The sequence below is a fragment of the Balaenoptera acutorostrata genome, chromosome 10 (assembly GCF_949987535.1).
Source record: "Balaenoptera acutorostrata chromosome 10, mBalAcu1.1, whole genome shotgun sequence".
NCBI lineage: Eukaryota > Metazoa > Chordata > Mammalia > Artiodactyla > Balaenopteridae > Balaenoptera > Balaenoptera acutorostrata.
This window is the reverse complement of record NC_080073.1, coordinates 11,927,372-11,943,012: the sequence shown is the minus strand read 5'-3', so window position 1 is coordinate 11,943,012 and position 15,641 is coordinate 11,927,372. Positions and strand designations below refer to the sequence as shown.

General features: G+C 41.4%; 1 protein-coding gene across 1 annotated transcript in view; it reads left to right on the top strand.

Annotated features, from left to right (window-relative positions):
* ITPR1 (inositol 1,4,5-trisphosphate receptor type 1) overlaps positions 1-15,641 on the top strand; it is a 320,598-nt gene that overhangs the window by 143,931 nt on the left and 161,026 nt on the right. Inside the window, exons 14-21 of the mRNA XM_057554628.1 lie at positions 3,365-3,464; positions 4,456-4,616; positions 5,140-5,281; positions 7,875-8,033; positions 10,124-10,296; positions 11,642-11,761; positions 13,076-13,270; positions 15,370-15,621. Coding sequence (XP_057410611.1) covers positions 3,365-3,464; positions 4,456-4,616; positions 5,140-5,281; positions 7,875-8,033; positions 10,124-10,296; positions 11,642-11,761; positions 13,076-13,270; positions 15,370-15,621 — 1,302 coding nt within the window. The remainder of the gene's footprint in view (positions 1-3,364; positions 3,465-4,455; positions 4,617-5,139; positions 5,282-7,874; positions 8,034-10,123; positions 10,297-11,641; positions 11,762-13,075; positions 13,271-15,369; positions 15,622-15,641) is intronic.

The following is a 15,641-nucleotide window of genomic DNA, read 5'->3' as shown; positions in this document are numbered from 1 at the left end:
TTCCATGTGTTGTGTCCCCTATTCTGGAAGTTCTTGAATGGATTTTGTTTTTAGGCTCCCAGAAGACAAGGGAATGACGTTAGTTTTATTTGCTAAGTTCTTTGTTTGTAAGGGTTAGGAAAGAACAGAACCATGTGATGTAAAATATCCGTCAGAAGATATTTCATGGCATTCCCTTGGTGAAGAGGAATGAGGTGCCAGTTGGCCATATTCCCCAGTGGGTTGGAAATCCCCATGATCCCGTGGGAAGGGGAAGTTTGAATTTCTAGGTCAGCTTGCCAAACAGCTTTGGTTGGCTGTAGAGCCCTGCTTCTGTATCCCCTTGATTCATTACTGTTTCTCTGTTGGAAAACATTCTTTGTGGGCAGTTGTCCATAGACAGTCTGATTGTAAACTCATAAGCAAGGGAAGCCTTGTGTTCACCCTGGAAAAAGTGTCTGGCATGGTTTACCAATGTGTTTATTATTAGTTATGATCTTGGACTTGGTCTTAGCTTTCTAAATTTTTATCTGTTCTTGCCCTTGGCCACCAACCTCAGAGCCAGAAGTGAACAGGGCCTCTTATTCATTGATTCAGTGGAGTCATAAAAATTTTAGGAGGAGTACACACATTGCCCTCTTTCTTAGAGTTGTGCTAAATTTTGCTTCTTTGAAGATCAGAAAGTCTGGGGGTAGATACATGAAAGTACCTGAAATGTTACCAGTAAAGAACTTTTTTGTGATAGTCATTGGTTGAAAGAACGCTTTCAAGACAAACTGAAAGGGATAGTGACAAGTCCTGGATATAATAAGCAAGATAGTAAAATTGCAGTTTATGCAAATTAGATGCAATAAATGAACATTGGGAGAGCATCAGGCTTTGTGGCTCTTTTGCAGTTGTCCTGCTATCATGACTTTTGAGCTAAGGATTGGGAATGAGACTTCAGATGAATAGATAGAATGCCCTTGGTATTTTAAATGAACTTTGACATAGAACTCTATAGAATGTAGTCAATCATCCAAGTAAAAGTTAAGCTCCAAGCTTTCAGTTATACTTTGAAAATAAGAGAATGAATCCAAGTTCCTCAGAAGAAAAAATGCAAATCTCTGTCGAATTTCTTGTTCATGTTGTTTAATTTATATTCGTGCTATTCAAAGTAAATACCACTTGTAGTTTTCAAGACAGTTAAAATGAAGGAAGTCAGAGGATCTGCTGAAGAGATGTGCCTGGTTTAATGTGCCCTCCCCCGTGCCCCTTTCCCATGAACTTGGGATGCTGTTGTTTTGAATTCCTCTTAATGCAAATGACTTCCATGCTGTCCCTTCTGCTCTGGTCCCACCAGCGTTTAAAGTTCCAGCTCAAGTTTTCTGTAACAAAAATATTCCATGACTCCCTGAAGCCTCCTTAATCTCCTCCTCTAAAAGTACTTACCTTGACTGTCTCCCATCTTAAAGCCTTTCTAACGTATGTCTCCTGTTACTTTTGCTTGGCGTGTGTTCATTTCATCTCACTAATGCGACGGTAGATTCCTTAAGAGCGAGTATTATGTCACTACTTCTTTAAAAGAAAAGCAAATTTGAAAAACATTGTAAAATGACCCATGCTCATCATAAAAAGGAACAACAACAAAAATATTTTAAAATCTCATGGAGAACAGAGAGACAAGTAAAAAATTACATAAAATCTAACCATTCAGAGGTAACTACGACAAACATTTTGGTTTTCTGTAGTTTCAGACACGTCTCTGGGCACACAGATAACCTGTGTATAATTTATCATAAATGAATCAAGCTATTTTTAACATCTTTTCCACTGAACAATATGTCCTGTACATACTTCCAAGTAAATAAATATCGATTGTAATCATTTTAAAGAACTCTGTACTATTCTGTCTTACATACTATAATTAACTAGTCCATTACTGAGACATTGGGTTGTTTGCAAGATTTTAACTATTATAAATAATGCTTTGTTGAACATCTTTCTGCCTCATTTTGCACCTGTGCTGTCATCTCTTAAGAAATATAAAAATGAGATTGCTAGATGAGAAGGTAGGTACATTTTACATGTTATACAAAGTGCCAGACTCTCTTCCAGAGTTTAACCTGTTGACACTCTTACCATGAGTGTGTAGAACTCATTTCTCTAAGCTCTGTAAGCTCTCTAAGCTCTAAGTACTGCGTTGTATCAGTTTCCAGGATCTTTGGAATATGATACAATAAAATGATATATTGTTTTAATTTGTATAAATTGAGGAAGTTGAATATGTACTTGGATGTTTATTGGTCATTTATGTTTCTTTATTAGATTACTGGTTTGTGTACATGTTCCATTTTCATTTCCAATATTCATGATGTTTTTCTTACTGATTTTTAAGATCTCTCTATATATGTGGATTAATACCCTTTTATGCTATATATTAATCTTTTATTTTCCCAGGTTGTCATTTTTCTTTCAGTTTTGTTCATGATGGTTTTTAAAAATTTAAACTTTTTTCTACTTTTGGTGTATGGAAATGTAAAATTTAAACTATGTAATAAGATGTATCCATCTTTTGCCTCTGAAATTTGGAAATCTTGTATTTTGTTATGTGCTTCAAAAGGCTTTCCCTCTCACAAGATTATTAAATTTTTACTCACATTTTCTTCCAGGCATTTTACGGTTTTATTTTTTGCTCTATTGATCCATATGAAAATTTCAATTACTGCTTTATCATCTCTCATGATAAGCTCTAATAGGTACTCAGTAAATACTTTTTGTTACTCTGTCTCATGCTCAGTTTGTTCTGAGACAGTCATTCACTGTGTATAATTTTATACATGCATACCTCAGAAATACTGTGGGTTCAGTTCCAGACTATTGCAATAAAGCGAGTATCACAATAAAGCAAGTCACACAAATCTGGGGGTTTCACAGTGCATATGAAAGTCACGTTGACAGTACACTGTGATCTATTAAGTGTGCAATAGCATTATGTCTTAAAAAACAATGTACATATTTAATTTAAAAATACTTTATTGCCAAAATGGAACCTATAGACTTGCATGATGAACAAACCTTTGACTTGTTAAAAAAACAAAAAAACAGTGTCTGTTAAGGGCAATAGAGCCAAACATGATAGAATGCAGTGTGTCTGCATTTAGAAATACAGCACGAGACAATCACCTTAGAGTGGTTATGAATGGTTTGCCGCTGTAGATCTGTCAAAGTGTATCTTGGACCAGAACCGTTTGCTCTTAAGTTTATGCTGTCCAGTGTGTGTAGCGGAAAACCATTTTGGTATCCTTTTTTTATTCTTATAGGATGTATTCTAGGCCAGTGGCTATAGAGAACCTAAATAGCCCTGTCCCTAAAATCCTTTTTCTTTTTTTTTCTTTTCCTTTAGAAACTCCTATGTCCGGCTCAGACACCTGTGTACTAATACCTGGGTTCACAGCACAAATATCCCCATTGACAAGGAAGAAGAAAAACCCGTGATGCTAAAAGTAAGTCCCTGAACTTGGCTGCCTCCCTCGGTCTCATGCTCCCTGATGAAAGGGCTCCTTTGAGGGCAGATGGAGGCGTATGGAGGTCTGAAGTTGTTGCTTCGGCAGGAGCGTGGTGGCGGACAAACCTGAATGTGATGAAAGAATTCTTTCCAAGGGGCCTGGCTAAAGCAAGCCCAGGGCTTTTGAAATAACTAGAACCTTTTATTTTATTCCATAGCTTTTGCCCTAAAGGTTGAGCAATTGTCTGGATTTCATATCTGTCTGAAGGCTGATTTTGGCTGGGGGAATGTTTGCTTGTGCCTTGAGATACATCACATACCTAGTTGATTTCCCACAATCTTTATTATTTCTTTATTTCTCTTTGTATTTAAATATGTACTTTTATTTCTTGAAAGTTCTTCCAACCTCTTTAATTTCTCTCCCTGAAGCCCACCTCTCCTTTCTCACCTTGTTCAGGATCATAGAGCATAAATACACAGACATAGGGATTTTCTTTTTTAAAAATGGAATTATACTCTCACATAATATCTTTTGGTGATGGGGAAGATTATTGGAATTTTCTCCTCTACTTTAATGAACATTTTGAGGTATATAGAAAAGCTAAAAGATCGGTGCAGTGTCTACCCTTATAATACTCTCAGAAACAAGAATCACCATTTTGTACATTTGATTTTTTTCCCTATGTATTTATAAACGTGTTTTTAAATTACAAAAGTCTCAGATGCTCCCTGTAACAAATGAAGCTGTAAAATCATAGTGCTGCCCCATTTCCTGCCTTACTTTTCTCCACAATACCAACCTGTAGAGGTAACAGCTGTTGACGATTCGGGGTACATCTTTCCAGGTGTCTTTCTATGTCCGTTTATTTGAACCACAAGAAAGCTCTAGGCTTTTTGGATTGCCCCATGTCCCATAAATACAGTGTTTGATTAATGTCTTACCCTCTCAGTCTAAGGGGCTGTTCCACAAAGACCATCTTGCTTTTCAGATTGGAACCTCTCCCGTGAAGGAGGACAAAGAAGCATTTGCCATAGTTCCGGTCTCTCCTGCTGAGGTTCGGGACCTGGACTTTGCCAATGATGCCAGCAAGGTGCTGGGTTCCATAGCTGGGAAGCTGGAGAAGGGCACCATCACCCAGAATGAGAGAAGGTGAGGGCTCCCTGCCAGAACCGATCACGCTCATCCTCACCCGCTGTGGGTTTCTGAAATCCCTTGCAGAGAGAGAGGGTGCTTGGAAGAGCTCTGTGTGAGGGCAGCGGGCCTTAGCATTTGTGGGTGGCTTCAACGTGTGGTTTTCAAGCAATAGTTACTTTTGCTTTCACTGTTCTGAAAGTCTCTAAACTTGTAAATGTCTCCTTCTTTCTCTGTTTCCCTGTCTCCAACTTGGTCTCTGGAACTATCTTACTAAATGTCAGGGGTTGAGGTTACTCTGAGATAAAATGTAATGTCTAATATTTTGTGAAGGTGATAATGTTTTTGTGGACAATGTGGAGGTAGTGTCTCTATTTCACTCTTATTGGTGATTGGCCTCAACTGACAATTTCAAGGAAACTGGGAGAATGGGTTTGCTTCTGCTTAACTGGTTCCTCTGGCCTGAAGGCTTCCAAGGTGAAGCTTTCAGCCTGTTGCCCGTTGAACACTTCCCATATCTAATAGCTTTTTTCCTCCTAAGATCTGTAACCAAGCTGCTGGAAGACTTGGTTTACTTTGTCACTGGTGGAACTAACTCCGGTCAAGATGTTCTTGAAGTGGTCTTCTCTAAGCCCAACAGAGAACGGCAGAAGCTGATGAGAGAACAGAATATCCTCAAGCAGGTCAGTAAGTGGTGACATATTCGGTTGGCTTTATAAGAAATCAGTGGTATCACTGCTCTTATAGAGGGATGTGAATGATTTCCACCTCACAGGCTTGATCTGTTGACTTTAAAAAAAAAATAGACTTAATTTTTTAGAGCAGTTTTAAGTTCACAGCAAAAGTGAGTGGGAAGTACAGAGATTCCCCGGGTACCTCATACCTCCACCCATCCACAGCCTTCCCTGTTGCTAGCATCCCCACCAGAGAGGTACATTTGTTATAGCTGATGAACCTACACTGACACATCATAATTGTCCAAAGTCTGTAGTTTACATTAGGCTTCACTCTTGGTGTTGTACATGCTATGGCTTTGAACAAATGAATAATCACATGTATCCATTATTATCATGTCATACAGAGTAGTTTCATTGCCCTAAAAATCCTCTGTGCTCTGCCTATTTGTCCCTCCCTTTCCCCCAACCCTTGGCAAGCAACCATTGATCTTTTTTTTTTTTAACATCTTTATTGGAGTATAATTGCTTTACAATGGTGTGTTAGTTTCTGCTGTATAACAAAGTGAATCAGCTATACATATACATATATCCCCATATCTCCTCCCTCTTGCGTCTCCCTCCCACCCTCCCTATCCCACCCCTCTAGGTGGACACAAAGCACCGAGCTGATCTCCCTGTGCTATGCGGCTGCTTCCCACGAGCTATCTGTTTTACATTTGGTAGTGTATATATGTCCATGCCGCTCTCTCACTTTGTCACAGCTTACCCTTCCCCCTCCCCGTGTCCTCAGTTCCATTCTCTACATCTGCATCTTTATTCCTGTCCTGCCCCTAGGTTTTTCAGAACCATGTTTTTTTTAGATTCCATATATATGTGTTAGCATACGGTATTTGTTTTTCTCTTTCTGACTTACTTCACTCTGTATGACAGACTCTAGGTCCATCCACCTCACTACAAATAACTCAATTTCGTTTCTTTCTATGGCTGAGTAATATTCCATTGCATATATGTGCCACGTCTTTTTTATCCATTCATCTGTTGATGGACACTTAGGTTGCTTCCATGTCCTGGCTATTGTAAATAGTGCTGCAATGAACATTGTGGTGCATGCCTCTTTTTGAATTATGGTTTTCTCAGGGTATATGCCCGGTAGTGGGATTGCTGGGTCATATGGTAGTTCTATTTTTAGTTTTTAAGGACCCTCCATACTGTTCTCCATAGTGGCTGTATCAGTTTACATTCCCACCAACAGTGCAAGAAGGTTCCCTTTTCTCCACACCGTCTCCAGCATTTATTGTTTGTAGATCTTTTGATGACGGCCCATTGATCTTTTTATTGTCTTTATAGTTTTGCCTTTTCCAGAATGTCGTATAGTTAGAATCCTACTGTATGTATCTTTTTCAGATTTTACTTCTTTCACTTAGTAAAATGAATTCAAGTTTCCTGCATCTTTTCATGGTTTGATAGTTCAGTTGATTGTTAACACACTTGTTGAATATCAGCCATGTGAGAATTTACCTGTTAGGAATCCCAACAAGAATTCAGTTGACAACTTTATTTTCCTCACAAATAATATCAAGTGCAGTGTATCCTTAAGGTTATTTCATGTATCTGGGAGATTTGGAGTATATGATAAACTCAGAAGGCGTGTAGAGGCTCTTATGGGGACCATTATAAGTCACCAAAAAATCTTCCTGTAAATGAAGAATGAGTAGAAAATAAAATGAACTCACAGAAAATACATAGATGATGTAATCTGGTATAAAGTTAAATAAACTGGGGTAGAAATAAATTACAGGGAGGAAAGTGACAAGTGCAGGGTAGATGAAGTACACGGAAATGTATGCCACACAGTTCTCTAAAGCTGTCAGAGGCTGGGCCACTAGAGCCAAAAGAAAAACGCGTTAGTTACTAGTCCCATAGTTCTCCGTAGGAACTTGGATTTGAGAATCCTTTCTCCTTTTGGACTATGATAGACAGTATTTATTAACACTCCATCCTGTTTCAACAAGGGTTTAAAGTCCCAGAATAAATTATGCCCTGCCGTTTGATGTGATAACTGCCAAATAAGACCTCTGGCTTAATGCCCATGCTCTTTTCCACAATAGTGATTCCTAGAGGGTCTGAAACTGTGGAGGAGCCTTCGTTGAGCACTTGTGTGAGTGCTACACTTATGACCTGACACTTACTGTCTACTTTAATCCTTACAACACCCTCGTGAGCTAGGTATTGTTCTCTCCATATTACTGCTGAGAAAGCTGAAGGTTACCTTGACCATGATCTTTACCTGTAGGAAAGTAATAAAGATGTGTAATTTCAACCTAGAATCTGCTGACTCCAGAGTCTGTGCTCTCAGGCACTGCTTGAAACACCGCATTTTCAAGTATTTGAGGACCAATTAGGTCCAGGAGGACTGAATTCAGGGAGGAGCCAGTCCCAATTGATGGAATGAATGCAGTTTTCAGGTTCATGATTGTTTGCATAGAGAGATTTTCCTATATAGTTTAGCTACCCTTGAGGTTATATTACTTCCAAAGAGAAGGTTAGCCCTTAAAACAGTAGGTGATGGCAGTTTTTATTCTCTTCTTTCTGCAAACAGATCTTCAAGTTGTTACAGGCCCCATTCACAGACTGCGGTGACGGCCCGATGCTACGTCTGGAGGAGCTGGGGGACCAGCGGCACGCACCCTTCAGACACATCTGCCGCCTCTGCTACAGGGTCCTGAGACACTCCCAGCAGGACTACAGAAAGAACCAGGTTGGGATTAAGGACCGATGGGAAGTGATGAACAGCTTCCTCCCTGAAGTTCATGAACTTTCCTCAATGAGTTTTAGGTGTCACATGTATATTTATTTAATGGCCAGGTAGTAGTTCATTGTTAAGTTTGCTCTTAGAAAGGAAATACAGGTTTTTTTTTGCAAGCCTGGGAGGATATATTACAGAGTTGAGAAGGATACCTGAAAATTCCCCTTCTACAGCCACCTTTGAATGAGATTTCTTTTTCTTGACATTGGTGTTACATATACAGTACTTCTTATGGTACACTCCCGTAAGACTTAAGGGCACAGTGATTCCACGTGCTTATACTGAAGATGGAGTGAAATCTTTTCTTCCTGTCCCATCCATTTCCTCCATCTCTGCTGGTAACTTTCTCTTTGTTTTGGTTCTGGCTCATGTTTTATGACATTCTAAGTCATCAACTGTGTGATGACAGTCAACACACACACAATCAATATATTCTCTCCGTGAATTAGGTGTTTTAACCTCTGTGAGGGTTCCTAACAATTGGAGGTGCTGAGGAATCACTGTATCAGTAGTTCTTAACTGGGAGTAATTTTTCCCCCAGGGGACATATGGAAAAATGTCTGGAGACCCTATTGAGTGTCATGAGTTGGGGATTCTACTGACATCTAGGGGGCAGAGGCCACGGATGCCATTAACATCCAGCCATGCAACAAAGAATTTCGCGGCCCAAGAAGTCAGTAGGTAGTGCTGAGGTTGAGAAACCCTGCGCTCCGTGAACTACTGTACGTGCACAGAGTGATGCTTATTGTAACCGGAATTCCAATCCCTGCCTTGTGTTACAAAAGGCTTTGTTTTTGAGCTTTGAATGCCCCTACATCTGGCCTTTAAATTTAAACTGTTCTCTGCAGTTAAAGTTTTTTGTGTGTCATCATAAAGATAGTGTTGATCCTAAGCAGTGCTCTAAAATGTTAGATGTAACTTTGTTAGCTAGTATTTCTAAACCTTTCACTTTGCCTTTGCTACTGTTTAAATATAAAACCTCACATACCCGTGATGCTATGTTTGTTAGTTTTATGGTTGCTATAAATCTACCTCTGGTGCATGAATACCATACTAGTGCCAAAGTGATTTTATTCTTTTGCAATGAGGATACGTCAGAGTCTGTAGTGTGTGCCAGGACATTTTGCTTGTACACGAGGGGACTAAACCAGTCCCTCTTGCTGCAACTCTGGATGTCTTAGCTTGGTTGCTTATGGACCCTGTGCCAGCTGGCAGTAGTATATCCCTGGGGGCTGATGAATTCCCAAACATGCATCCTTATTGAGTGAGGGCTGAAAGGTAGCCCATGTCCGGTATGTTCATCCTGAGTCACTTTTAGAATTTTGGAATTAATGAAAAAAAATTAAACCAAGTTTCAAGGGCCGTTTGAACTTTGAGCAAGCAAATAGTCTGTTTTGGGCAGGGAAAATGTCTTTGAATAGCAACAAACAAATATTCATAAGAGGCTTCCTGGAGTTCTTAAATATTTCTATGGAATGTCATGTCTGATCCCCAAAAGAGAAGCCAGAGGTGTTTTCATATGTTCTACGAATATAATTGAGTGGCTTACGTATTCCTAGCTTGTTTCTGCTACCCTCTGACTTTAAAAATGTATTTTCACCCCAGATAAGGAAAACGCAATGGGGTAGCATTGTTCTAAATATCCAGGTAGGCTTGACTGTGTTTATTCAGCAACACAGAGCAGTGAGGCACAGTTAAATCCTCTTGAATTAGTAATAAAATCAGAGCTGAAAAACAACTTTTGACCTTTCGAAAAATAAGTCACTACATTAAAATTTATCCAGTGGACTTAATAAAAATGCCTATCTGTAAATACAGGGTATTTTACTTAATTACATCTGTGTGGCAGGTTTCGTAAAAATAAAGGATGCGAGGGAGATTGCAGCTGCCGCCCTGGATTAGGAAGTTGTGGAAAGATGCTCCCCTGTGATTTCCCTCATGGGCAGTGGTGCTCCTCGGGGGCTGCTGCCCCCTCCCTTACTTCCAGCCTCAGCACATTGTCTCCAGCCCTCCCCACTCACCTCGCTTTCCTTCCTTCGAAGGAGTACATAGCCAAGCAGTTTGGCTTCATGCAGAAGCAGATTGGCTATGATGTGCTGGCTGAAGACACCATCACTGCCCTGCTCCACAATAATCGGAAACTCCTGGAAAAACACATCACCGCGGCGGAGATTGACACCTTCGTCAGTCTGGTGCGAAAGAACAGGGAGCCCAGGTGAGGCGGGGGCGGGGTTGATAGGCAGAAGGCGTCTTTGCATTTCCGATGCAGGCACTGAGCGGGTCGTGGTGCTTTTTCCTGGGTTTCCTTTGTTTGGGGATGTTAGGGACAGGTTTTGATTGGGCAGGTCTTGACAGGCTCTTTGATGAGTAGCGGAAAGAGCTTGGTATGGGAATGAGGCCAGGGTAGAATCCTAGCTGCAACATTTACCAGCTGGGTGACCTTGAGCTTTAACTTCCTCATCTGCTAGATGGGTCACTGTGAAAATTAAATGAGAATAAATACATGTGAAGTGCCTGGCACTTATTAGGTGCACAGTAAATGACAACTATCGGCCACTCATTCACTTCGTAGCACCCCGTGGTGATCAGTTAGAACTCCCCCGAATATCATCAATTAGTCTTTTGCCCACATAGTTGTTACTTGAGTGTTTTTATTTACATTAGTGAATTCTATCAATTCTATTGCATTCATACAGATCTCCCCCTCCCCCTACGCTCTCTTCCCTCTTTTTTTCTCCTTCTAATTAATTAAGATGCACACCATTTCAGGTGAAGTGGGAAATAGTTTACAATGTGCGTATCATGAACGGTGACCCTGGAGAGCTGAAAGTGTTCTTATAAAAATGACTGCCCCCACCCATAAAATGTTATTTTATGGACCATTCTCATGTGCCAGTGAGTGAACTAAGTAAGCACTTTGCATGAATTAGCTCATTTAATCCTCAGAAGAACTCTCTGAGGTTCTATATTAGCCTTTTTTGTCGATGAGAAAACTGAACCACAGGGAGGTTAAGTAATTTCCCCCAAATAACAGTACATATCAGAACGTAGTGGATCAGAACCAGGGTTCTGATTTGGGCCTCAAGCATCATAGCCTTGCCCCTCACCGCTCTGGGTACCCTGCATGCTAACCATGTCTTCCTTATGTGAGCTTCTTACTTGGTGGTTCCTTCTGTTCATTTTTACCTTGTCAGCTCTTCCTCACAACCGTCACTGCCATCCTTCCTCTTTTGCTTTTCTTTCTTTGCTCTTCCTCCCTCCCTCCCTCCTTCCTTCCTTCCTTCCTTGCTTTCTTTCCCTTCCTTCCTTCCTTCCTTTCCCTCCCTCCCTCCCTCCCTCCCTTCCATCCATCCATCCATCCATCCTTCCATCCATCCTTCCTTCCCTCTGGTGTCTGGGTTTCTGGGGGTTCCATGGATGCTGACACTAAAACCCAAAGCCTCGCTGACTTGTGTTAAAGGTAGGCTGGGTCAGTCCTCTTGAGGGAGAGCCAGGCTCCCAGAGCCCAACCCCTGCTCTGTCTACAGAAACAGTTTTATTTGGTTTCTCTTTCTCAATAGATTCTTAGATTACCTCTCTGATCTCTGCGTGTCCATGAACAAATCCATTCCGGTGACCCAGGAACTGATATGTAAAGCTGTGCTGAATCCAACCAACGCTGACATTCTGATTGAGACCAAGTGAGTGGGGTCTGCGGGTTTAAGGTAAAGAAAGATGAGAACGGGATTTAGATGGAGAATGTGTGGCTCAGTGGATGTCTGTGCTCATAGGTAATAAAACCCAGCTCCTTGATTTCTCAAGTCAGGTTGGCTGGCTATTGATCGTCCTCTTGCAAAGGTTCCTTGATCAGAGGAATTATCAAGTTAGCTTTTGGTGTGGGCTCCTCTGCATGGTGAGGTCACATACTTTGACAGTAATGTGAGCTCACCAGGGGACGTTTTACACATCCTTGGTTTAATTTTAAGAGTTTAAAATTCTCTAATTATGATCATCAGTTTTAAATTTTAAAGGAGGTAATTCATTATTGATATTAAGTCATTGTAGGGAAGAGCTTGTTAAATAAATCATCACTGTTCGAAAAGTGTTAATTGGTCCACAGAAGTTTTGGTAATAGTAGCAATTCGTTTTTAGCAGGGGAGCAGTTCTCCTGAGAAGCATAGTGCCAGTAATATTTAAATGTTAAAAAAAATGTTTAAAAAAAGTTTATTTAAAAAACACTAAATTAGGGGCTTCCCTGGTGGCACAGTGGTTGAGAATCCGCCTGCCAATGCAGGGGACACGGGTTCGAGCCCAGAGCAACTGGGCCCGTGAGCCACAACCACTGAGCCTGCGCGTCTGGAGCCTGTGCTCCGCAACAAGAGAGGCTGCGACAGTGAAAGGCCTGCGCACCGCGATGAAGAGTGGCCCCCGCTCGCTGCAACTAGAGGAAGCCCTCGCACAGAAACGAAGACCCAACACAGCCAAAAATAAATAAATAAATAAACAAAAAATAAAAATAAAGGAATTCCTTTAAAACAAAACAAAACAAAACACTAAATTATGCTCTAAACTAGTGATTTGTTTGTTTCTCATGCATAACTTAATTATGGGCTTGGGCTAATTACGACTTTCTCAACCTTGGCCTTTTGATGTTTGGGGCCACGTAATTCTTTGCTGTGGGTTCTGTCCTCTGCATTGTAGGATGTGTAGTAGCCTCCCTGCTTCTACGTGCTAGGTGCCAACAGTACCCCTCCCGTTTGGTTGGGACAACCAAAAATGTCTCCAGACATTGCTAGATGTCCCCCGGGAGACACAGTCACCCTGGTGGAGAACCCCTGGGCTAAAGTGTATGAAGACATTAATGTTTGGTTCTTTGTGGTTCTGCTGATGGGAGAAGTAAAGTGGCTTTCTGTGTGTGTCTTTTTGCAGCTAGAGTTCAACGCATTAATATAGTTGATCAGTGATGAGCAAGGATTTCTAATGTAATGAGTTTCCTCCCTCCTCTTATTTTCCAGGTTGGTGCTCTCTCGTTTCGAATTTGAAGGTGTTTCTACTGGAGAGAACGCTCTGGAGGCAGGAGAGGATGAGGAAGAGGTGTGGCTGTTTTGGAGGGACGGCAACAAAGAGGTTCGCAGTAAGAGTGTGAGGGAGCTGGCGCAGGATGCTAAGGAGGGTCAGAAAGAAGACCGGGACGTCCTCAGCTACTACAGGTGCGAGGGCGGCACGGGGGTCCTCTCATGAGACCGTCTGTCAGAAAGACGGCTGTGTACTTCAGGAGTTTGTAGAGTGTAAGGTTTCGTTGATACTTAGATAGGACATGGCCATCTGGGGGTGGTTCCGTCAGAGGAAGGCTGAGCGTTTGCATCAGCCCCCAGTTACAGTTGATCCCTACATAGCATGGCACGTGACACGGATATATTTTGTAGTAGTTAAGAGTCAGGCTGCGGGGTCACCTCTCTACATAGTAGCTTTTTGACTTTGGTCAAGTTATTCACCTCTTTATGTCCCAGTTTCTTTATCTGTAAAATAGAGACAATACTTACAACGTCATAGAACTTTTGCAGACAGAGCTAGGAAATGTGTGTGTCTGTACACACGTCTGTCTGTCTGTCTGTCCACGTAGACACACACATATCTATTTCTATAGCGATCTATATAAATGTAATAAAAATCATGAGTTCACATCAGTACTTCCAATTCTGTTCCAACACGGTAGCGTTATTCTAGCCTTCACGCTTCTGTATTCATAACTCCTTCCTCGGACAGCACGAAGCTTGCTGGCACTGTCCCCGCCATGTCGCTCAGTCTCCATCACTGCCAGTCACCTCCTCCATCCCAGTGTCACCTCGGTCCCAGCTCTGAGATCTGCTGACTCAATAAATACTTTTAAAATAAAAGAAGAGGGAAGGAAAGATGAGGAAGTGCTTACAGCATTTTTTAATAGAAATAAATGAAACTTTGCAATTACAATGCCCTTTGTTACCTCCTGTATTCTTTCTCTCCATTCATGCAGATGGTGTGTGACCTTCCACACTCTTTGTGTGTTTATATTTTACATTTCTGTACATTCATAAATAATACGTAGTATTTTGTTGATTCTTAAAATTTTATATAAATGGTTCCAAAGTCTGAGTTCCGTTCTGAAATCTGCCTTATTTTTTCATATTGTTTCTGAAATGGATTCATGCTAACAGTGGTAGATCCATTTCTTTAATTTTGACTGCTGAATGCTATTCCATTTTATTACTGTGCCGCATTTTCATTGCTCTTTGATATTCAGTGTATGCCACAATTTAGTTTTTCATGTCGGGAAATATCCTTGTTCAAATTTGTGCATATGTGTAGGAGTTTCCATTCCACACCAGGGAATTATGAGATTGGGGGGTATGCATATTTTAAACTGAGCAACCAATCCTAAATTGGCTATTTTGGTGTACACTCCCACCAAAAGAGAACTTTTGTTTCCCTTTGTCTTTGCTATCTCTGAATACTGTGATGCTTTTTTAATTTTTGTTAATCTTACGAGCATGAAATAGAACATAGGTTAATCCTCATTTCACTGATACCTAGTGCAGTTGAGAATATTTCCAACTCATGATTCTTGGTAATAAATAGGGTTTTAAAGTCAGAAGCTGGAATTGGCCACCGTGGAACCTTAAGGCTTTCTTATTTCACATTATGGGTGTGGTTACTCTTTTAATGTTTGCTATGTCTTCTGCTGGCAGTGAATGAGAAAGAGTGTTTCAGTGGTCAAATTTGGAAGTTAACAGAGATCATATGTAACTAGGTGAGGAAGAAACCGTAACATTTTGAGGAGCCCCCTATTTTTAATACCATGTTTTTCACGTGTGTGTAAAAGTCAAAGAGGAGAGCTCTATGGGATAAGACCCTGAAAGTATCATAAAATTTCTAAGCAGACTCAGTAAGGGTCTGAAACCTTTACCATTTCCTATGCGGTCTTTCACGTGCTGCATAAAAGCAGAACTAAAGAAACAGGCAACCGTTTTCAGCCTAATGCTTCCCCCCCACACCATTTTATAAAATAAACAAGGGCACAATGGCATCAACTAGCCATGTAATTACTCCCACACAGCGGGGTAGGCACACGTGACTGTTGGCGTGGCTTGAACTGTTCCTTTTTCCGCTTGGTACAGAAGCCAGAGTTTGCATACACAAGCAAGTGAAGAGTGTTGATGTGTAAGTTCCCGTGGCCACCTGTCACTCCTATGAGAGTTGGGGCCCCCCTGCGACTCTCCTGCTGTGTGTGTTTCCATGAGAGTGAGCCCTGTGTAACTTTCCTTTTCTCCAGGTACCAGCTGAACCTCTTTGCGAGGATGTGCCTGGACCGCCAGTACCTCGCCATCAACGAAATCTCGGGCCAGCTGGACGTGGATCTCATTCTCCGCTGCATGTCTGATGAGAACCTGCCCTATGACCTGCGGGCGTCCTTCTGCCGTCTCATGCTCCACATGCATGTGGACCGAGACCCACAGGAGCAAGTCACTCCCGTGAAATACGCCCGCCTCTGGTCCGAGATTCCCTCCGAGATCGCCATTGATGAGTGAGCCTGGCTCCTTCACC